The sequence below is a fragment of the Pelophylax lessonae genome (assembly GCF_965119305.1).
Source record: "Pelophylax lessonae genome assembly, chromosome: 12".
NCBI lineage: Eukaryota > Metazoa > Chordata > Amphibia > Anura > Ranidae > Pelophylax > Pelophylax lessonae.
The window spans coordinates 1,133,615-1,156,869 of NC_138779.1; the positions used below are offsets into that span (position 1 = coordinate 1,133,615).

General features: G+C 50.4%; 2 protein-coding genes across 2 annotated transcripts in view; one reads left to right on the forward strand and one right to left on the reverse strand.

The window, feature by feature from the left end:
• The window catches only part of CFAP107 (cilia and flagella associated protein 107), a 498,422-nt gene that overhangs the window by 229,129 nt on the left and 246,038 nt on the right, over positions 1-23,255 (forward strand). The gene's annotated exons all lie outside the window — the stretch shown is intronic.
• The window catches only part of VPS13D (vacuolar protein sorting 13 homolog D), a 431,274-nt gene that overhangs the window by 41,377 nt on the left and 366,642 nt on the right, over positions 1-23,255 (reverse strand). The window contains exons 65-66 of the mRNA XM_082274036.1: positions 14,378-14,510; positions 6,577-6,772 (exon numbers count right to left, since the gene is read on the reverse strand). Coding sequence (XP_082130162.1) covers positions 6,577-6,772; positions 14,378-14,510 — 329 coding nt within the window. The remainder of the gene's footprint in view (positions 1-6,576; positions 6,773-14,377; positions 14,511-23,255) is intronic.

Sequence of the window (23,255 nt, forward strand, 5' to 3'; positions counted from 1 at the left end):
GCGGGGCTGACGTCAGCAGAGGTCTCAGCCCTTCCCTCTGCAGTGTTCGGATCGGAGATGATGTCAGCAGGGGTCTCGGCCCCTCCCTCTGCAGTGCTCGGAGCGGGGCTGATGTCAGCAGGGGTCTCAACCCCTCCCTCTGCAGTGCTCGGAGCGGGGCTGAGGTTACCGAGGGTCTCGGCCCCTCCCTCTGCAGTGTTCGGATCGGAGATGATGTCAGCAGGGGTCTCGGCCCCTCCCTCTGCAGTGCTCGGAGCGGGGCTGATGTCAGCAGGGGTCTCGGCCCCTCCCTCTGCAGTGCTCGGAGCGGGGCTGAGGTTACCGAGGGTCTCGGCCCCTCCCTCTGCAGTGTTCGGATCGGAGATGATGTCAGCAGGGGTCTCGGCCCCTCCCTCTGCAGTGTTCGGATCGGAGATGATGTCAGCAGGGGTCTCGGCCCCTCCCTCTGCAGTGCTCGGAGCAGGGCTGACCTCAGTGGGGGTCTCGGCCCCTCCTTCTGCAGTGCTCGGAGCAGGAAAGAAGAGCTCTGGTGGGTCACACGAGCGCCCAGCGGTGATGTAAATAAGGTGTTTTCGACAACAAAGTTACAAAAAGGAGACTGACTGGACATTATATCATTGTTTTACAAAACAGATTACATATTTTTAATAACTTTAATGAAGGTTTATTTTTGGGATTAAAGATGTCATAATGATGACTCCTGAGCTGACAGAGGGGGGAGGGGGAGAGAAGACAGAGGGAGAGGGGGAGAGAAGACAGGGGGAGGGGGAGAGAACACACCATCCCCACTGTGAAACATGGTGGTGGCAGCATTATGATGTGGGGATGCTTTTCTTCAGCATGGAATCTGACCGCCCTCCATGTCTGTGGCATAAATATATTTTATATCAGCCTAAGATTCAATTTTAAAGTGAAAATATACTCCTCCCCCCTCCAGCGATGTGCGGTCTGTGAGCTCCCTCTCTGGCCACCGACATCTTCCCCCGTTGTCTTCCAGGTACGGAATCTTCAGTCATCTTCATTGGCTGGGATGAGAGAAGGTCCATCCATGCAGGGAATTTATTGATCCCGGGTGATGTTGAGGTGAAACGCGTCCATTGTACACGGAGAACCGGCCTGTCTGCAGCATTTCTGATGTCGGGGCTCCACTTTAATGCCATATAATTGCACAGCTCTGAGGACCAATCAGCAGCTCTCCTCCCCGGATCCCGGAGACTTTCCGCTGCACACTTTGTTCTGGGGCTCTACGGGGAATTCTCAGCAATGTGCGGGACACTTCACATGCTGTTCATGGAGGAAGTCTGGCGGGGGGGTGTAGATTTGTGAGGGGGGTGTAGATTTGTGGGGGGGGGGGAATTTGTGGCCCCCAGGAGCTCTCTATAATTCTATGTCAGGAGACAAGAAGGGACTGGCAGCCCGACTCTTATAGGAGGGAAAGAATGAAATCCCCGGCCTGACAAACAGCAGACGGAGCCAGAGAAGAGACGAGGATTCCAAACCACACATAGCTGTGAGATGAACGAACGCCCCGGGGGGGACGAAGGTTTCCTCTGCCAAATACACTTCAAATACTTTATTATTCTCTATTCCCACCTCCCTACAGGTCTGTGCAGCCACTGGTGTCCCCCAATGACTACCCTGTGCACGGACCCCCAAGGACTACTCTGTGCATGGACCACCAGCATCTACCCTGTGCATGGACCCCCGTGATTACCCCGTGCATGGACCACCAGCATCTACTCTGTGCATGGACCACCAGCATCTACCCTGTGCATGGACCCCCAAGGACTACTCTGTGCATGGACCACCAGCATCTACTCTGTGCATGGACAGGATGGAGCAGGCAGAGCGCTCAGCACACAGGAAAAATACAAATATATTGCTGATCGATCGTACACAGCCTGCCATGAATCCAGTCACAGGTCAGATCTAATACACCTTCTAACAATTTCCCTCCACACACAGCAATTTCCTGCCAATTTCCACCCGATTTCCAATCCATCCCAAAGGTGAGATGTCACTCTGCGATCGGCGGGGGAGAGGGAGAAAGGCAGGCGACTAGTGTAAACAAGCCGCCTTTCATTCTCCCCTGTGTAGAAACAATGATCATACGGTTCTACTATGTAGGAACGTTGATCACTGTTCCTACAGCTCAAGCCACAGCCAATCACAGTTAGAATCACGCCACTAGGGACACACACAGCCCCTCCCTCTCAAATAAAGTTAACCCCTTCACTGCCAGTGTAATTAGTACAGTAACAGTGCATATGTATAGCACTGATTACTGTAGAAATGTCACTGGTAACCCCAAAAGTGTCAAAAATGTCAGTCAAGGGTCCGATCTGTCCGCCACAATGTCGAAAAAAAAAAAATCGCAGATCGCCGCCATTACGCGTTAAAAAAAAAAAAAAAACAACAAAAATGACAAAAATCTTTCCCTTTGTTAGTAAACGCGATTACTTTTGCGCAAACCAATCAAAATACGCTTTTTGCGATTTTTTTTTACCAAACATATGTAGCATAAAACAAATTGGCCTAAAATGTTAAAAAAATTTAGATTTTTACTTTTTTTTTGGGGGAATTTCATTTAAAAAAATGTGAAAAATATTGTTATTTTTGCAAAATTGACGCTCTTTTTTTGTTTATAGCGCATGATCAAAAAATCACTCAGGTGATCAAATACCACCAAAAGAAAGCTCTGTTTGTGGGAAAAAAAAGGACGTCAAATTCGTTTAGGTACAGCGTCGCACGACCGCGCAATTGTCCGTTAAAGTCACGCAGTGCCGAATCGCAAAATACCCCCTGGTCTTTTAGCAGGAAAATCCTCCGGGGCTTAAGTGGTTAAACATCTCACAGGATGGATAGTACCAGTAACACTACAGATGGTAGAATCACACCTGGCTCATGTTTTACAAATCAATAATTTACTTATAGCCCTAGAAGCACCTTTGAATAAATTAAAATATAAGTTAACATTAGCTCGTCCAATATGGAGAGAGGCAAAACACACAAATAAACATGGATCTCCCACTATGGCGAAACCCAATGTTCAATCAACTGAAACAATTGGTAGAGTGTCAGTTCTGGGAACAAAAGGGGATATCAGTCCTTGCAGACGTATATGACATAACACATATGTACTCTTTTTCAGATATACAAATTAAATACGATATACCACATACCTCATTATATAGATACCTACAGTTGCGACATGCGTTACAAGCGCAATTTGGAGTTTTGGGACCTGGGATCTCTAGATATCCAATGATTGGTATCCTTAGGTCCCAGGGCCCTAAAGGATTAATCTCTAAAATATATGCACATTTAACCAGGGTTAATTCAGGAATGAATCCCTTGGCAATAAGAACAAAATGGCAAGAAATAATTCCCAATTTAACTGACGAAGATTGGAAAGAAGCCTGTTCATCCCATTTATATGTATCACCAGCAGCAAACAATAGGTTAATACAATTATATATGCTACATCAATCATATCTCTCTCCAAGTAGACTTTATGCTATGCAAAGCATTGGATCTCCTAAATGCTTGAGATGCAGTGCTAAGCGGGCAGACTTTATACATATTGTGTGGTTTTGTCCAGTGATATCAAGATTCTGGCAGGAAATAATTCAAATATTATCCTCTGTCCTGAATATGCCTGTACCTTTGACCCCAGAAACCTGTTTGCTGGGTATATTAGATGAAATAACATGGTCTAGATATCACAAGATAATGCTTAGAGAAACGCTGTTTATGGCAGGGAAAAAGTGGATTCAAGTGAAGCCCCCTGCTGCTAAGAACTGGATAAGAGCGGTAAATCAGATTTTACCATTTGAAAAAGTATTGTATATGCATAGAGGATGCTCAACGAAATATAATAAAATTTGGGATAATTGGAGTCAATCAACATTAACCAATGGTTGAATATAAGGAGATAACTAAGAGGATATAGAGGGATACACATAGTATGATGGGGAAATAAATCTATGATGAAGCAAGGGGTTGGGGCACACCGGGACAACAGCGATCAATGAAGCTACATGGATATACCTTGGCACAAAGAGATTATGAATACTAAGTAAACAGATAATTATTTGGATATTGTATAAATTTTTTTATTTTATATTGTTTTGTCCCTTTGTTGAAAGGACGTTTGGAATGTTCATTTTTATGCACATATTGAAATAAAAAGAATTTTAAAAAATATATGAAGTTCCCCCATAGCCATTACCATGGAGCAGCCTCCTTTGTGATTTTACCATCCTCCACTCTTCTGGGAAGACGTCCCACAAGATTTTGGAGGGTGTTTGTGGGAATTTGTGCCCATTTGTGAGGTCCTGGCTCACACATTAGGGTTCTGATCCATCCCAAAGGTGATCAGTAGGGATGAGGTCATGTGATCAGTAGGGATGAGATCAGGTGATCAGTAGGGATGAGATCAGGTGATCAGTAGGGATGAGGTCAGGTGATCAGTAGGGATGAGGTCAGGTGATCAGTAGGGATGAGGTCAGGTGATCAGTAGGGATGAGGTCAGGTGATCAGTAGGGATGAGGTCAGGTGATCAGTAGGGATGAGGTCAGGTGATCAGTAGGGATGAGGTCAGGTGATCAGTAGGGGTGAGGTCAGGTGATCAGTAGGGATGAGGTCAGGTGATCAGTAGGGGTGAGGTCAGGTGATCAGTAGGGGTGAGGTCAGGTGATCAGTAGGGGTGAGGTCAGGTGATCAGTAGGGGTGAGGTCAGGTGATCAGTAGGGGTGAGGTCAGGTGATCAGTAGGGATGAGGTCAGGTGATCAGTAGGGATGAGGTCAGGTGATCAGTAGGGATGAGGTCAGGTGATCAGTAGGGATGAGGTCAGGTGATCAGTAGGGATGAGGTCAGGTGATCAGTAGGGATGAGGTCAGGTGATCAGTAGGGATGAGGTCAGGTGATCAGTAGGGATGAGGTCAGGTGATCAGTAGGGATGAGGTCAGGTGATCAGTAGGGGTGAGGTCAGGTGATCAGTAGGGGTGAGGTCAGGTGATCAGTAGGGGTGAGGTCAGGTGATCAGTAGGGATGAGGTCAGGTGATCAGTAGGGGTGAGGTCAGGTGATCGGTAGGGGTGAGGTCAGGTGATCGGTAGGGATGAGGTCAGGTGATCGGTAGGGATGAGGTCAGGTGATCGGTAGGGATGAGGTCAGGTGATCAGTAGGGATGAGGTCAGGTGATCAGTAGGGGTGAGGTCAGGTGATCAGTAGGGGTGAGGTCAGGTGATCAGTAGGGATGAGGTCAGGTGATCAGTAGGGATGAGGTCAGGTGATCAGTAGGGATGAGGTCAGGTGATCAGTAGGGATGAGGTCAGGTGATCAGTAGGGATGAGGTCAGGTGATCAGTAGGGATGAGGTCAGGTGATCAGTAGGGATGAGGTCAGGTGATCAGTAGGGATGAGGTCAGGGCTCCATATAGGACAATTGAGTCCCTCCACACCAACCTGGGTCACATCATGTCTTTATGGAGTTGCCCACTATGTGACAATAACATCCTCCACTCTTCTGGGAAGACTTTCCAGAAGATTTTGGAGGGTGTTTGTGGGAGATTGAGCCGTTTTACAGGGCACCCGAGTTCCTCCACACCCAATTGGTCACACCATGTCTTTGGTCTGGAGCTGGCTTTGTACATAGTGGGGGGGGGGGGACAGTCATGTCTCTATGGACTTGGCTTTGTATCAGTATTTGCCAGGTATTGACCCCCCTGCAGACTACAATCTAATCAAACAATACAACCGGCTCCGGGACCCACCGAAGGCTGTGATTGGACAATGAAGGTTAAGCAGTAAACTGATGATGAGCCCTAAATGACCGCCCCTCTTCCAGTCTGGGTGTTGCTGTGTAATTTTAGGGCAGATTTAGGTACCTGAGATGTTTCTACAGATTCCGCCTTAAACAAAGACATGAATAAAAGTTCACAAAGTTTCTCCCAGTGTGGATGGGTCATAGGGAAGACGGTCACATGAAATACACTCGCCTTCCAGGTTCCTCAGACATCTGCTACTGAACCGTGTCTGCTAAGTGTTGCCGTGCTACTGAGCCATGTCTGCTGAGCGTTGCCGTGTTACTGACCCGTGTCTGCTGAGTGTTGCCGTGTTACTGACCCGTGTATGCTGAGTGTTGCCGTGTTACTGACCTGTGTCTGCTGAGTGTTGCCGTGTTACTGACCTGTGTCTGCTGAGTGTTGCCGTGTTACTGACCCGTGTATGCTGAGTGTTGCCGTGTTACTGACCCGTGTCTGCTGAGTGTTGCCGTGTTACTGACCCGTGTCCGCTGAGCGTTGCCGTGTTACTGACCCGTGTCTGCTGAGTGTTGCCGTGTTACTGACCCGTGTCCGCTGAGCGTTGCCGTGTTACTGACCCGTGTCTGCTGAGCGTTGCCGTGTTACTGACCCGTGTCTGCTGAGTGTTGCCGTGTTACTGACCCGTGTCCGCTGAGCGTTGCCGTGTTACTGACCTGTGTCCGCTGAGCGTTGCCGTGTTACTGACTAGTGTCCGCTGAGCGTGGCCGTGTTACTGACCCGTGTATGCTGAGCGTTGCCGTGTTACTGACCTGTGTCCGCTGAGCGTTGCCGTGTCTCTCACTGCCTGAGCCGTTTCCGAGGCAAAATCCAGAGCTCCGGCCACAGGTTTAGTGACGGTCCCCACCAGCCCCTTTCCTAAGCCGGAGATGAAGCCGCTGACCCCTCCTTCATTCTTCACACCTTCCACCGTGGAGGTGATCACACTGGTCAGCCCACCAATGATACCTGCAAGGAAACGCTCGGTTATTATTGGATCCATCCATGGGGCACTATTCCTCCCACTGACACCAATGATGGGACACTATTCCTCCCACTGACACCAATGATGGGGACACTATTCCTCCCACTGACACCAATGATGGGGACACTATTCCTCCCACTGACACCAATGATGGGGACACTATTCCTCCCACTGACACCAATGATGGGACACTATTCCTCCCACTGACACCAATGATGGGACACTATTCCTCCCACTGATACCAATGATGGGACACTATTCCTCCCACTGACACCAATGATGGGACACTATTCCTCCCACTGACACTAATGATGGGGCACTATTCCTCCCACTGACACTAATGATGGGGTACTATTCCTCCCACTGACACCAATGATGGGACACTATTCCTCCCACTGACACCAATGATGGGGTACTATTCCTCCCACTGACACCAATGATGGGGTACTATTCCTCCCACTGACACTAATGATGGGGTACTATTCCTCCCACTGACACCAATGATGGGACACTATTCCTCCCACTGACACCAATGATGGGACACTATTCCTCCCACTGACACCAATGATGGGGCACTATTCCTCCCACTGATACCAATGATGGGACACTATTCCTCCCACTGACACCAATGATGGGACACTATTCCTCCCACTGACACCAATGATGGGACACTATTCCTCCCACTGACACTAATGATGGGGCACTATTCCTCCCACTGACACTAATGATGGGGTACTATTCCTCCCACTGACACCAATGATGGGACACTATTCCTCCCACTGACACCAATGATGGGGTACTATTCCTCCCACTGACACCAATGATGGGGTACTATTCCTCCCACTGACACTAATGATGGGGTACTATTCCTCCCACTGACACCAATGATGGGACACTATTCCTCCCACTGACACCAATGATGGGACACTATTCCTCCCACTGACACCAATGATGGGGCACTATTCCTCCCACTGATACCAATGATGGGACACTATTCCTCCCACTGACACCAATGATGGGGCACTATTCCTCCCACTGATACCAATGATGGGACACTATTCCTCCCACTGACACCAATGATGGGGTACTATTCCTCCCACTGACACTAATGATGGGGCACTATTCCTCCCACTGACACTAATGATGGGGTACTATTCCTCCCACTGACACCAATGATGGGGCACTATTCCTCCCACTGACACCAATGATGGGACATTATTCCCCCCACTGACACCAATGATGGGGCACTATTCCTCCCACTGACACCAATGATGGGGTACTATTCCTCCCATCGATACAAATAATGGGGCACTTTGACTCCCTCTAATACCAATCATAGGGGAATTGTTTACTCCCATTGATGCCAGGACATTTTCTACTCCCACTGGCCACAGTCCGGCCTTCTTAAAGTTTGAAGGACAGTGAACTGGCCCTATGTTTGGAGTCTCCTGTTCTAGAGGGATCTCACAGGTATGGTATATACAGAGATATATTGTTAAAAGATATAAATAGACAGCGCTAACAGATAAAAAATTAATAAATATACTGCAGCAAAAATACATTCATAATCAATGAATAAAAAATAAATCAATAAAGTGCAATAAATAAGTGTCCATACAAAAGCCATATAAAGTGCAAGTGGATTCAGTGCAGTCCAAAATATGGTTTCTCTCAACGAAACTAAAGTGCCAAAAAGGAGCTCAAATCCTTTAAAGTGCCCAGGTGCTCTTCAAGAAACAAAGGGGGGGGGGGGCCCCCAATGGGGATGCACTCACCAGATAGAAAATATAAATGAGCCTTGAGCGTATATGATGTTCCTAGTTCGGATTGCAGGATAAATGCAGCTACCCAGGCATATAAGATATCCCTTATGTGGATGGATGGATGGATAACATGCACAGCTTAGGATGGCTCCTTAGTTAGTCTCCTCTCTCTCTCTCCAAAGCAGATTTTATAAAAGAAAGGGAAGAAGCCATGCATAGTGAAGCCCGTAGGGTTTATTTAAATCAAAGAATATAAAAAAATACTCACAAAAGTAGCATTAAAAGATAGCATTGAACAGCATTTAGTAGTCCTATGCAGCTTGTCCCTCTATTTCCGTGGCGCTGCCGGCGTGCGTTCCACGGTGGTTTGACAGGAAATGACGCTGCTAAGCTCCACTGCCCGGAAGAGATTTATTGAAAGCACGTAAATATGTAAAACTTCCCATGCCTGGAATAGTTCTTCATGTGAACTTGTTTGTTAATCTGTTGCAAAGTTTCTCACTTGGAGATCCTGCCAGTGGCAGAACTTCCGGCTGCATGCCGATGCCTTGCAGTAGAGTTGTCAGCCTGCGGTGGAAGCTCTGAGGCCTTGCAGTAGAGTTGTCAGCCTGCGGTGGAAGCTCTGATGCCTTGCAGTAGAGTTGTCAGCCTGCGGTGGAAGCTCTGATGCCTTGCAGTAGAGTTGTCAGCCTGCGGTGGAAGCTCTGATGCCTTGCAGTAGAGTTGTCAGCCTGCGGTGGAAGCTTTGATGCCTTGCAGTAGAGTTGTCAGCCTGCGGTGGAAGCTCTGAGGCCTTGCAGTAGAGTTGTCAGCCTGCGGTGGAAGCTCTGAGGCCTTGCAGTAGAGTTGTCAGCCTGCGGTGGAAGCTCTGAGGCCTTGCAGTAGAGTTGTCAGCCTGCGGTGGAAGCTCTGATGCCTTGCAGTAGAGTTGTCAGCCTGCGGTGGAAGCTCTGAGGCCTTGCAGTAGAGTGGTCAGCCTGCGGTGGAAGCTCTGAGGCCTTGCAGTAGAGTTGTCAGCCTGCGGTGGAAGCTCTGAGGCCTTGCAGTGGAGTTGTCAGCCTGCGGTGGAAGCTCTGAGGCCTTGCAGTAGAGTTGTCAGCCTGCGGTGGAAGCTCTGATGCCTTGCAGTAGAGTTGTCAGCCTGCGGTGGAAGCTCTGATGCCTTGGGAGTAGAGTTGTCAGCCTGCGGTGGAAGCTCTGATGCCTTGCAGTGGAGTTGTCAGCCTGCGGTGGAAGCTCTGATGCCTTGGGAGTAGAGTTGTCAGCCTGCGGTGGAAGCTCTGATGCCTTGCAGTGGAGTTGTCAGCCTGCGGTGGAAGCTCTGAGGCCTTGCAGTGGAGTTGTCAGCCTGCGGTGGAAGCTCTGAGGCCTTGCAGTAGAGTTGTCAGCCTGCGGTGGAAGCTCTGATGCCTTGCAGTGGAGTTGTCAGCCTGCGGTGGAAGCTCTGAGGCCTTGCAGTAGAGTTGTCAGCCTGCAGTGGAAGCTCTGATGCCTTGCAGTAGAGTTGTCAGCCTGCGGTGGAAGCTCTGAGGCCTTGCAGTAGAGTGGTTAGCCTGCGGTGGAAGCTCTGAGGCCTTGCAGTAAAGTTGTCAGCCTGCGGTGGAAGCTCTGAGGCCTTGCAGTGGAGTTGTCAGCCTGCGGTGGAAGCTCTGATGCCTTGCAGTAGAGTTGTCAGCCTGCGGTGGAAGCTCTGAGGCCTTGCAGTAGAGTTGTCAGCCTGCGGTGGAAGCTCTGAGGCCTTGCAGTAGAGTTGTCAGCCTGCGGTGGAAGCTCTGATGCCTTGCAGTAGAGTTGTCAGCCTGCGGTGGAAGCTCTGATGCCTTGGGAGTAGAGTTGTCAGCCTGCGGTGGAAGCTCTGATGCCTTGCAGTGGAGTTGTCAGCCTGCGCTGGAAGCTCCGAGGCCTTGAAGTAGAGTTGTCAGCCTGCGGTGGAAGCTCTGAGGCCTTGCAGTAGAGTTGTCAGCCTGCGGTGGAAGCTCTGAGGCCTTGCAGTAGAGTTGTCAGCCTGCGGTGGAAGCTCTGAGGCCTTGCAGTAGAGTTGTCAGCCTGCGGTGGAAGCTCTGAGGCCTTGCAGTAGAGTTGTCAGCCTGCGGTGGAAGCTCTGATGCCTTGCAGTGGAGTTGTCAGCCTGCGGTGGAAGCTCTGATGCCTTGCAGTGGAGTTGTCAGCCTGTGGTGGAAGCTCTGATGCCTTGCAGTGGAGTTGTCAGCATGCGGTGGAAGCTCTGAGGCCTTGCAGTAGAGTTGTCAGCCTGCGGTGGAAGCTCTGATGCCTTGCAGTGGAGTTGTCAGCCTGCGGTGGAAGCTCTGAGGCCTTGCAGTAGAGTTGTCAGCCTGCGGTGGAAGCTCTGATGCCTTGGGAGTAGAGTTGTCAGCCTGCGGTGGAAGCTCTGATGCCTTGGGAGTAGAGTTGTCAGCCTGCGGTGGAAGCTCTGATGCCTTGCAGTAGAGTTGTCAGCCTGCGGTGGAAGCTCTGAGGCCTTGCTGTAGAGTTGTCAGCCTGCGGTGGAAGCTCTGATGCCTTGCAGTAGAGTTGTCAGCCGGCGGTGGAAGCTCTGATGCCTTGCAGTAGAGTTGTCAGCCTGCGGTGGAAGCTCTGATGCCTTGCAGTGGAGTTGTCAGCCTGCGGTGGAAGCTCTGATGCCTTGCAGTGGAGTTGTCAGCATGCGGTGGAAGCTCTGAGGCCTTGCAGTAGAGTTGTCAGCCTGCGGTGGAAGCTCCTTCAGTTGGCTTTTTCTGGCTAAATCTGCAGTAGGCGCCCAACAGCCAACTAAGGAGTTCAACGGCAGGCTGACAACTTCAACATGAGGAATTCCTTTAATATTGAAAGTGGGTGGAGTCATCAGGATCAGCTGTTGTTATTCTGCAAGATCCAACGGGCCACTATGAGTCAACTGCCCATCACTCTTCTGACCATAGAAATCCGGCCAGAGACTTGGAATGACACCGGAGGGGGCCAAACGTTGGGTTTTGTCCTTCCCAGTTTTATTGATGGACGTTTCTAATATGTCGGTGAGTCAAATCGAACAGGATAATAAATATTATTCTCCTTGACCGCAGTGAAGAAGTGAGGTGGGGGGGGGGGGTGCCCTAATCTCCCTTCACAATGTGACACCCCATACTGGTTCTGTGGGAGTGATAGAAATAAGGATGGGGTGGGGGGTGGGCACTAATTCGGTGGCTCAATAGGTATTGTAGAAGCAAGAAGATGACTACTTTTCCATCTGTAGAATCTGATAATACTCAGAGCATCTACAACCTAACATGGAGTTGGTCTCCACAGAAGCCTTTGGATTTCTGGTCACAGTCAATGTTTATGAAGGTCCAACATTGCAATGTCCTCAGCAGAAGTCTGAGGCTGGTGGGATGCTGGAGATAGATTTGTAGTTCTCCAGAAACCAATGTAATGCAGGATGAGTATTAGAATGCCATCAATGGATGGACATAATGTCGAGGAATGTATCATCAAACAGGCTTTATTATAAGAATGAAATGATTACACCGGCAACGCGTTTCATGTTGAACTCCTGCCACTTCTAGAGAAGTTAATTCTCTCAGAATTACTAGAGAGTTTTATACCGACAGGAAGTCATGCTCAAGGCCTTACTCCAAGGAATGTGCATGCATTACAGTCCATAGAACTGTGCACAGCATTAGGACCCTGCACACATCTATATGGGCTCGTGTGCATGAGCATTAGCATTGTGCATGTGCTTATATGAGTGAGCGTGCTTGTTTATTAGACTTTGGCGCCTTGTGGCTCATTTAAAGCCTTTCAGGACTCAGCTTCATTGAGGAGTAGTTGTCCACACCTTCTGCTTGTGACCGGATCCAATGCTCATCTGAATCCTAACCTTCTAGATTGTAAGCTCTAATGAGCCAGGCCCTCTGATTCCTCCTGTATTGAATTGTATTGTCTTCCCTCACAAAGCACTGCGCAAACTGTTGGCGCTATATAAATCCTGTATAATAATAACCTGGCTTGTTTATCCTGTTTGTTCCTCAACCTCTGTCGCTGACTTTGGCTTGTGACCTGACCTTGTTTCCTGCCTGCTGTTTCGGTACTTCCATTGTTCGCTTGATGGTGACCTTGGCCCGGCTCTGTTCCTGGTTCCTGACTTTGTACTCCTGGTGCCTGGTTTTTGCTTACATCTGCCTTCATATCTTAGATTCAGTATCTCTCGACCAGGTGACCGGTTCCTGCTCTGCATCTACTTCCAAGATATTCAGAACTGGATCTCCTACAAGGACCTGTGCCACTCTGTGTGCTGGTATACCCCGTCATTACCCCCAGGAGGAAGAGGACAAGAGGTGTAAGGGCGGCCCTCTCACCAGCTTGGCCTCGCACAGGTGACACACCTACCTGACCCTGTGCTGATAAAACCCGTTCAGGAGCCCATGCACCATCATCTACAATTCCACCTCCAATGGAATCGAAGAGTGCATTTTAAGCCTGGTGCTGAACGTCGACTTTGTAGATTTAACCGCTTGCCCCTCACAGGCAAAGCGACGTATGGGTACGTCGCTAGCCTGTGAGGCTCTAGGGAGCGAGCGCCCGCTGCCGGAGGCGCGCTCCCACTCCCGCGCGGTCACGGACCCCCCCCCATGCGTGTGCCCGGCGGACCCAATGTCCACCGGGCACTCATGATCGTCCGTTAGAGCGGGAGAAAGGCAGGCAGGTAATGTAAACAAGCCGCCTGTCATTCTCCCCTGTGTAGGAATAGTGATCATACGGTTCTACTATGTAGGACCATTGATCTCTGTTCTTACACCTCAAGCCACATCCAATCACAGTTAGAATCACGCCCCTAGGGACACACTTAACCCCTCCCTCTCCAATACAGTTAACTCCTTCACTGCCAGTGTCATTTTTACAGTAACAGTGCATATGTATAGCACTGATTACTGTAGTAATGTCACTGGTACCCCCAAAAGTGTCGAAAATGTCAGTCAGGGGTCCGATCTGTCCGCTGCAATGTTGCAGTCCCGCAAAAAAAAAATCGCAGATCTCCGCCATTACGCGTTAAAAAAAAAACACAAAAAATGACAAAAATCTTTCCCTTTGTTAGTAAACGCAATAATTTTTGCGCAAACCAATCAAAATACGCTTTTTGCAATTTTTTTTTACTAAAAATATGTAGCATAAAACAAATTGGCCGAAAATGTTAAAACATTTTCATTTTTACATTTTTTTTGGGGAATTTCATATAAAAAAATTTGAAAAATATTGTTATTTTTGCAAAATTGTCGCTCTTTTTTTGTTTATAGCGCATGATCAAAAAATCACACAGGTGATCAAATACCACCAAAAGAAAGCTCTGTATGTGGGAAAAAAAGGACGTCAAATTCGTTTGGGTACAGCGTCGCACGACCGCACAATTGTCCATTAAAGTCCCGCAGTGCCGAATCGCAAAATAGGCCCTGGTCAGGAAGGGGCTAAAATCTTCCGGGGCTTAAGTGGTTAATGCCAACCAAGCTAAGAGGGGGACCCCCTCCAACGGCAATACATTTTACTAGATCATTTTTAATTTGCTCAAGCCAATATAGATACTCAACAAAATTCAAGTTCACCATCACCAGGGGCAACGGCTGGCTCTACAAAATGGACGTTGAGAACAGGCAGCAAGGAATGTGGGGGATGGTGGCAAAAGACATCACATATGAGAAGTGAGATCTTCTGAAGGCCACTGATAAGTGGATGAACCGTCTACAAATAGTTCTGAGTTCAGAAAATGACCCCTTGAAGTCCTTTTATAAACTTTTAGACTCCTCAGTGTAACTCTTCCATTGGTAGTGAAGAATTTACACATTTCATTGGTTCACATACCGTGAGCAAGTCCATGAATCCCGGCCACCAGATGTTCTCCACTCGTGGCGGCGTGATATCGAATGTATTCCCGCTCTGTCTGGTGTCTGTTGTCCATCGTCTTCCCGAGACCATCAGAGAGAGTTCCAGCAAACTGCAACAGAAAGGAAACCTTCGAATCACTTACATTCAGCCAATCACAGTACAGTAACGATTGAGGATTAGAAATCACAAGATGGAACCCAACTCATTCCTCTGACTAATATCTACGAACATCTCTCCTCCGGCTTCATAAACCATAAAATATACAAAAATATCAGTGAGGAGAAAATAAGGCAGCATGAGAAGGAAAATACGTCTGTATGCTGCTCCTAGAATTCCTCAGCTGATCAGAGTATTGGGACCCTAAGTAAAAGGAAACTAAAGATTTATATCAATTTTATTTTATTAAACTGATTTACATCTCTTTTTTTTACCATATTAATACATTCATATACCTTGTGTACCTAAATGACAAAGGATTCTGAGAGCACAATGGGATAGCTAAGGACAGAGTACTCTGGATTCATCTCGTCTTCTATAAACCAAAAGAAAACCTGCGTTTATCAACATAGCCAACTTTATGGTTCCATATAGCTACTTACACCCCAACACGCTCCTCTTCTCTCATGTGCTTCGCCCAAAAACTAACCATACACCTAAGGCCTGCATTCCCTACACACATCACACGCCTGACACAAGGTTTAGAAACATGGCACAATCTGCAGAAGAAGAGGATTTATGCTCACCTGTCTTCCCCCCGCCACGTTCCTCCTCCTCCTACCACCCCCTTTTCCCATGTTCCTCCTCCTACCACCCCCTTCTCCAGCGTTCCTCCTCCTACCACCCCCTTTTCCCATGTTCCTCCTCCTACCACCCCCTTCTCCAGCGTTCCTCCTCCTACCACCCCCTTCTCCCACGTTCCTCCTCCTATCACCCCCTTCTCCCGCGTTCCTCCTCCTACCACCCCCTTTTCCCGCGTTCCTCCTCCTACCACCCCCTTTTCCAGCGTTCCTCCTCCTACCACCCGCTTTTCCCGCGTTCCTCCTCCTACCACCCCCTTCTCCCACGTTCTTCCTCCTACCACCCCCTTCTCCCGCGTTCTTCCTCCTACCACCCCCTTCTCCAGCGTTCCTCCTCCTACCACTCCCTTCTCCCGCATTCCTCCTCCTACCACCCCCTTTTCCCGCATTCCTCCTCCTACCACCCCCTTTTCCCGCATTCCTCCTCCTACCACCCCCTTTCTCCAATGTTCCTCCTACCACCCCCTTCTCCAGCGTTCCTCCTCCTACCACCCCCTTCTCCAGCATTCCTCCTCCTACCACCCCCTTCTCCCGCGTTCCTCCTCCTACCACCCCCTTCTCCCGCGTTCCTCCTCCTACCACCCCCTTCTCCCGCGTTCCTCCTCCTACCACCCCCTTCTCCAACGTTCCTCCTACCACCCCCTTCTCCAGCGTTCCTCCTCCTACCACCCCCTTCTCCAACGTTCCTCCTACCACCCCCTTCTCCAGCGTTCCTCCTCCTACCACCCCCTTCTCCAACGTTCCTCCTACCACCCCCTTTCTCCAATGTTCCTCCTACCACCCCCTTCTCCAGCGTTCCTCCTCCTACCACCCCCTTCTCCCGCGTTCCTCCTCCTACCACCCCCTTCTCCCGCGTTCCTCCTCCTACCACCCCCTTCTCCCGCGTTCCTCCTCCTACCACCCCCCTCTCCCGCGTTCCTCCTCCTACCACCCCCCTCTCCCGCGTTCCTCCTCCTACCACCCCCTTCTCCCGCGTTCCTCCTCCTACCACCCCCTTTTCCTGCATTCCTCCTCCTACCACCCCCTTCTCCCGCATTCCTCCTCCTACCACCCCCTTCTCCAACATTCCTCCTACCACCCCCTTCTCCAGCATTCCTCCTCCTACCACCCCCTTCTCCAGCATTCCTCCTCCTACCACCCCCTTCTCCCGCGTTCCTCCTCCTACCACCCCCTTCTCCCGCGTTCCTCCTCCTACCACCCCCTTCTCCCGCGTTCCTCCTCCTACCACCCCCTTCTCCAGCGTTCCTCCTCCTACCACCCCCTTCTCCAACGTTCCTCCTACCACCCCCTTCTCCAGCGTTCCTCCTCCTACCACCCCCTTCTCCAACGTTCCTCCTACCACCCCCTTTCTCCAATGTTCCTCCTACCACCCCCTTCTCCAGCGTTCCTCCTCCTACCACCCCCTTCTCCCGCGTTCCTCCTCCTACCACCCCCTTCTCCCGCGTTCCTCCTCCTACCACCCCCTTCTCCCGCGTTCCTCCTCCTACCACCCCCCTCTCCCGCGTTCCTCCTCCTACCACCCCCCTCTCCCGCGTTCCTTCTCCTACCACCCCCTTCTCCCGCGTTCCTCCTCCTACCACCCCCTTTTCCTGCATTCCTCCTCCTACCACCCCCTTCTCCCGCATTCCTCCTCCTACCACCCCCTTCTCCAGCATTCCTCCTCCTACCACCCCCTTCTCCAGCATTCCTCCTCCTACCACCCCCTTCTCCCGCGTTCCTCCTCCTACCACCCCCTTCTCCCGCGTTCCTCCTCCTACCACCCCCTTCTCCCGCGTTCCTCCTCCTACCAACACCTTCTCCCGCGTTCCTCCTCCTACCACCCCCTTCTCCAACGTTCCTCCTCCTACCACCCCCTTTTCCCGCATTTCTCCTCCTACCACCCCCTTCTACAACGTTCCTACTACTACCACCCCTTTCTCCAACGTTACTACTCCTACCACCCCCTTCTCCAGCCTTCCTCCTCCTACCACCCCCTTCTACCGCGTTCCTCCTCCTACCACCCCCTTCTCCCGCGTTCCTCCAACTACAACCCCCTTCTCCCACGTTCCTCCTCCTACCACCCCCTTCTCCCGCGTTCCTCCTCCTACCACCCCCTTCTCCCGCGTTCCTCCTCCTACCACCCCCTTCTCCCGCGTTTCTCCTCCTACCACCCACTTCTGCTGCGTTCCTCATCAGTCGGATTATGATTGGAGATCAGCGTGCTTATGGTCAGTCGGATTATGATTGGAGTGTGTTTATGGTTGGAGGAGATCAGCGTGTTTATGGTCGGTCGGATTCTGATTGGAGTGTGTTTATGGTGAGTCGGATTGTGATTGGTTGTTTTACAGAACGCCTCTGTTTTCACATTCCTCCATTAATCAGAAGCAGATAACTTCCATATAAAACAGAAGGTGTAACATCCAATCTGGTTTGCGTCAACATGACCCCACGTCTGACACAATCCATACACAGCACATCGCATAAATAATCCCGTTTCCTCGTTTCATTCCCGGACGGACTGATTGTATAATGGAGGAGCCCAGAGTACAGTAATCAGGGAAGGAGATGATCGATGTTCTACAATGTCAGCAGAAGATATCACTTACACAGGACGACCCCCGCTTCACCTCTCTGCAAACTCCAAGGAATGCCATTTAGAAGCGCAGTTATCGTATTGTACAGAGATTGTGGAAGACGTAAGAGAAACCATCAAATCACAAGAGATATACAGGAAGAAAAGGACAACCAATAGAAGGCCCAGAACAGACTTTTTACTGCTCAGAGCATTTATAGGAGATACAACCAGTCCCCGACTCGTCCTCACCAGAGAATTTATAGGAGATACAACCAGTCCCTGACTCGTCCTCACCAGAACATTGATAGCAAATACAGCCAGTCCCCGACTCGTCCTCACCAGAGAATTTAAAGGAGATACAACCAGTCCCTGACTCGTCCTCACCAGAACATTGATAGCAAATACAGCCAGTCCCCGACTCGTCCTCACCAGAGCATGTATAGGAGATACAACCAGTCCCCGACTCGTCCTCACCAGAACATTGATAGCAAATACAGCCAGTCCCCCACTCGTCCTCACCAGAGCATGTATAGGAGATACAACCAGTCCCTGACTCGTCCTCACCAGAGAATTTATAGGAGATACAACCAGTCCCTGACTCGTCCTCACCAGAGAATTTATAGGAGATACAACCAGTCCCTGACTCGTCCTCACCAGAGAATTTATAGGAGATACAACCAGTCCCCAACTTGTCCTCACCAGAACATTGATGTCAGATACAACCAGTCCCCGACTTGTCCTCACCACAGAATTTATAGGAGATACAACCAGTCCCCGACTCGTCCTCACCAGAGCATTTATAGGAGATACAACCAGTCCCAGACTCTTCCTCACCAGAGAATTTATAGGAGATACAACCAAAGCCATGGCCATGCATTGTGCTAATACAGGCCAACCTCAATGGGACCCGGTCACACCGATGTCCAGCACTGGACCCGGTCACACCGATGTCCAGCACTGCACCCGGTCACACAGATGTCCCGCACTGCACCCGGTCACACAGATGTCCCGCACTGCACCCGGTCACACCGATGTCCAGCACTGCACCCGGTCACACAGATGTCCCGCACTGCACCCGGTCACACAGATGTCCCGCACTGCACCCGGTCACACCGATGTCCAGCACTGCACCCGGTCACACCGATGTCCAGCACTGCACCCGGTCACACCAATGTCCCGCACTGCACCCGGTCACACCGATGTCCCGCACTGCACCACGTCACACCGATGTCCCGCACTGCACCACGTCACACCGATGTCCTGCACTGCACCCGGTCACACCGATGTCCCGCACTGCACCACGTCACACCGATGTCCCGCACTGCACCACGTCACACCGATGTCCCGCACTGCACCACGTCACACCGATGTCCCGCACTGCACCACGTCACACCGATGTCCCGCACTGCACCACGTCACACCGATGTCCCGCACTGCACCACGTCACACCGATGTCCCGCACTGCACCACGTCACACAGATGTCCCGCACTGCACCACGTCACACCGATGTCCCGCACTGCACCACGTCACACCGATGTCCCGCACTGCACCCGGTCACACCGATGTCCAGCACTGCACCCGGTCACACCGATGTCCAGCACTGCACCCGGTCACACCGATGTCCCGCACTGCACCACGTCACACCGATGTCCCGCACTGCACCACGTCACACCGATGTCCCGCACTGCACCACGTCACACCGATGTCCCGCACTGCACCACGTCACACCGATGTCCCGCACTGCACCACGTCACACCGATGTCCCGCACTGCACCACGTCACACCGATGTCCCGCACTGCACCACGTCACACCGATGTCCCGCACTGCACCACGTCACACCGATGTCCTGCACTGCACCCGGTCACACCGATGTCCCGCACTGCACCACGTCACACCGATGTCCCGCACTGCACCACGTCACACCGATGTCCCGCACTGCACCCGGTCACACCGATGTCCCGCACTGCACCCCGTCACACCGATGTCCCGCACTGGACCCGGTCACACCGATGTCCCGCACTGGACCCGGTCACATCGATGTCCTGCACTGCACCCGGTCACACCGCCGAGGTGATGAAATTCCACCAAAAGAAATCTCTGTTTGTGGGGAAAAAAGGACATCAATTTTATTTGGGTACAGCGTCACATGACCGCGCAATTGTCCATTAAAGTAACGCAGTGCCGTATCACAAACAATGGCCTGGTCATGAAGGGGAGTAAATCTTCCAGAGGGGAAGTGGTTTTCTTATCTATAAATCTGTGAAATACGAGGGTTTCAGATCCTGGAGCCTGGGATTCGGGAAGATTCTGATTGGGGGTGGGAGAGGCTGGCCTCCTATGGGAGTAATTCTAACTTCTGTAGAAGGGAAATATTTGGAGACTTCCAAACATGCGAGGAGAACTCTCGGTGACCTCGGCGACTCCAGCCAAGGTGCAAACAAACAATTAGCCTATAATATGATTTTATTTAAATTGAAGGAATAATTGGCGGTAAAAGGATTAGGAAAAGGTCAGGGAGGTGGAGGATCGTCTCCTGAAGGAAGTGTGTACACAGGTGTGACGGGGAGGCCGGCACCCTGCAGGCTCCTTCACTCTCCAAGCTGACATCTGCTCCCTGCACCAAATCCCATTTCATGGCCAGATAAGGATTACCTTTTCTTTGTAAAATCCATATTGTCTGGGTGAAAAGTTCACCTTCCCAAAGAAATCCAAGCGCCGGATTAGAGGAGAGGATGAGAAAGAAAGAAAGAGTTCTGAGGAGTAAATCTGGGGATTCCGTGTCACTTCCATCACCGGACGTGTCAAAGCGAGGAGTTATAGCCGGAATACACGATAAGTAAATCGGCCGAAAATTTCCGTCCAGCGAGCGATCGGCCGATATTCTATTCGTTAATGCCCAGCCATCAATGAGCGATAATCGATAATGTGAACGAAAAATACCGTTTGAAAAACACGGCATTGCGTGTCAGTTGGATAATCTGTAAAGCCCTCTGATTGGCTGTGATTGGCTTTGCAAAAGAACGATATTCTATACGTTGGTGTTGAGGTCGTTTAGGTTAACCACTTAAGCCCTGGAAGATTTTACCCCCTTCCTGACCAGGGCCTATTTTGCGATTCGGCACTGCGTGAATTTAACGGACAATTGCGCGGTCGTGCGACGCTGTACCCAAATGAAATTAACGTCCTTTTTTCCCCACAAACAGAGATTTTTTTTGGTGGTATTTGATCACCTGTGCGATTTTTTGATCATGCGCTATAAACAAAAAAGAGCGTAAATTTTGAAATAATATTTTTCACATTTTTTTATATGAAATTCCCATCCAAAAAATGTAAAAATCAAAATTTAACATTTTTGGCCAATTTGTTTTCTGCTACCTATGTTTGGTAAAAAAAAAAAAATCGCAATAAGCGTATTTTTATCGGTTTGCGCAAAAGTTATTGCGTTTACTAACAAAGGGAAAGATTTCTGTTATTTTTATTGCTTTTTTTTTTTTTTTACTAGTAATGGCGGCGATCTGCGATTCTTTTTGCAGGACTGCGACATTGCGGCGGACAGATCGGACCCTTGACTGACATTTTTGGGAGTACCAGTGACATTTCGGCTCTCACCCTCCGCTCCCCGCTGCCACAGAAGCCTTCTGTGTTCCCAAGGGACAGCTTGGCTCTCAGCAGCTCCCGGATCTAACCGATCCCTACACACACTTATGGTGGGGACAGATCTCCCGAATGTGAGGGAGAGAACAATCTTCCTGCAAAGCGAGACAGAGCCACCTACATAGGAGGGGGGGTACTAGAGCCACCTACATAGGAGGGGGGGTACTAGAGCCACCTACATAGGAGGGGGGGTACTAGAGCCACCTACATAGGAGGGGGGGTACTAGAGCCACCTACATAGGAGGGGGGGTACTAGAGCCACCTACATAGGAGGGGGGGTACTAGAGCCACCTACACAGGGAGGTACTAGAGCCACCTACACAGGGAGGTACTAGAGCCACCTACACAGGCAGGTACTAGAGCCACCTACATAGGAGGGGGTACTAGAGCCACCTACACAGGGAGGTACTAGAGCCACCTACACAGGGCGGTACTAGAGCCACCTACACAGGGCGGTACTAGAGCCACCTACAGAGGGAGGTACTAGAGCCGCTTACGCAGGGAAGTACTAGAGCCGCTTACGCAGGGAAGTACTAGAGCCGCTTACGCAGGGAAGTACTAGAGCCGCTTACGCAGGGAAGTACTAGAGCCGCCTACACAGAGAAGTACTAGAGCCACCTACACAGGGAGGTCCTAGAGTTGCCTACACAGGGAGGTACTAGAGCCGCCTACGCAGGGAAGTACTAGAGCCGCCTACACAGGGAAGTACTAGAGCCGCCTACGCAGGGAAGTACTAGAGCCGCCTACGCAGGGAAGTACTAGAGCCGCCTACGCAGGGAAGTACTAGAGCCGCTTACGCAGGGAAGTACTAGAGCCGCCTACACAGGGAAGTACTAGAGCCACCTATGCAGGGAAGTACTAGAGCCGCCTACGCAGGGAAGTACTAGAGCCGCCTACGCAGGGAAGCACTAGAGCCGCCTACGCAGGGAAGCACTAGAGCCGCCTACGCAGGGAGGTACTAGAGCTGCCTACGCAGGGAAGTACTAGAGCCGCCTACAAAGGGAGGTACTAAAGCTGGGCCAGGTAGGAGATAGAGATGCAAGAATGCTTTGTGGTGGTGGGGGTGTTTAAGGTTGCACACTGTGCATAGTGTCCCTAAACCCTGCTCTCTGTACATAACGCACTCCTGAACCCTGCAAAAGACGTGAGACTGGGGGGAGGTTCCCCTTCCAGCAGGACAACGACCCGAAACATCCAGCCAGAGCTACAATGGAATGGTTTCATGTGTTAGAATGGCCCAGTCACAGTCCAGACCTAAATCACATTGAGAATCTGTGGTAAGACTTGAAAATTGCTGTTCACAGACGCTCTCCATCCAATCTGACAGAGATGAGATATTCTGCAGAGAAGAATGGGCAGAAATGTCCTCTCTAGATGTGCAAAGCTGGTAGAGACATCCCCAAAAAGACTCCCAGCTGTAATTGCAGGGAAAGGCGGAGCTACAAAGTATTGACTCCGGGGGGTGAATACAAATGCAGCCACACTTTTCACAGATTTATTTGTATCATTTATCATTTTCCTTCCACTTCACAATTATGGCCACTTTGTGTCGGTCTATCACATAAAATCCCAATAAAATACATTTATGGGTGTAACATGAGAGAATGTGGAAATTTCAGGGGGTGTGAATACTTTTTCAAGGCGCTGTAGAATGTTGTTATCTGGAGGCTGATTGACTTTATCTAAGGACCCCGAATCCTATTATTAGGTGGGCTTAGCCAGGCATTGCGTGTCAGTTGGATAATCTGTAAAGCCCTCTGATTGGCTGTGAGTGCGGCTGCTTATCCCGGAGGGAACCCCCTGCTGCTTTTATCTCTGCAGAAGTCTGCCCCCCCTCCCCCTCCCCC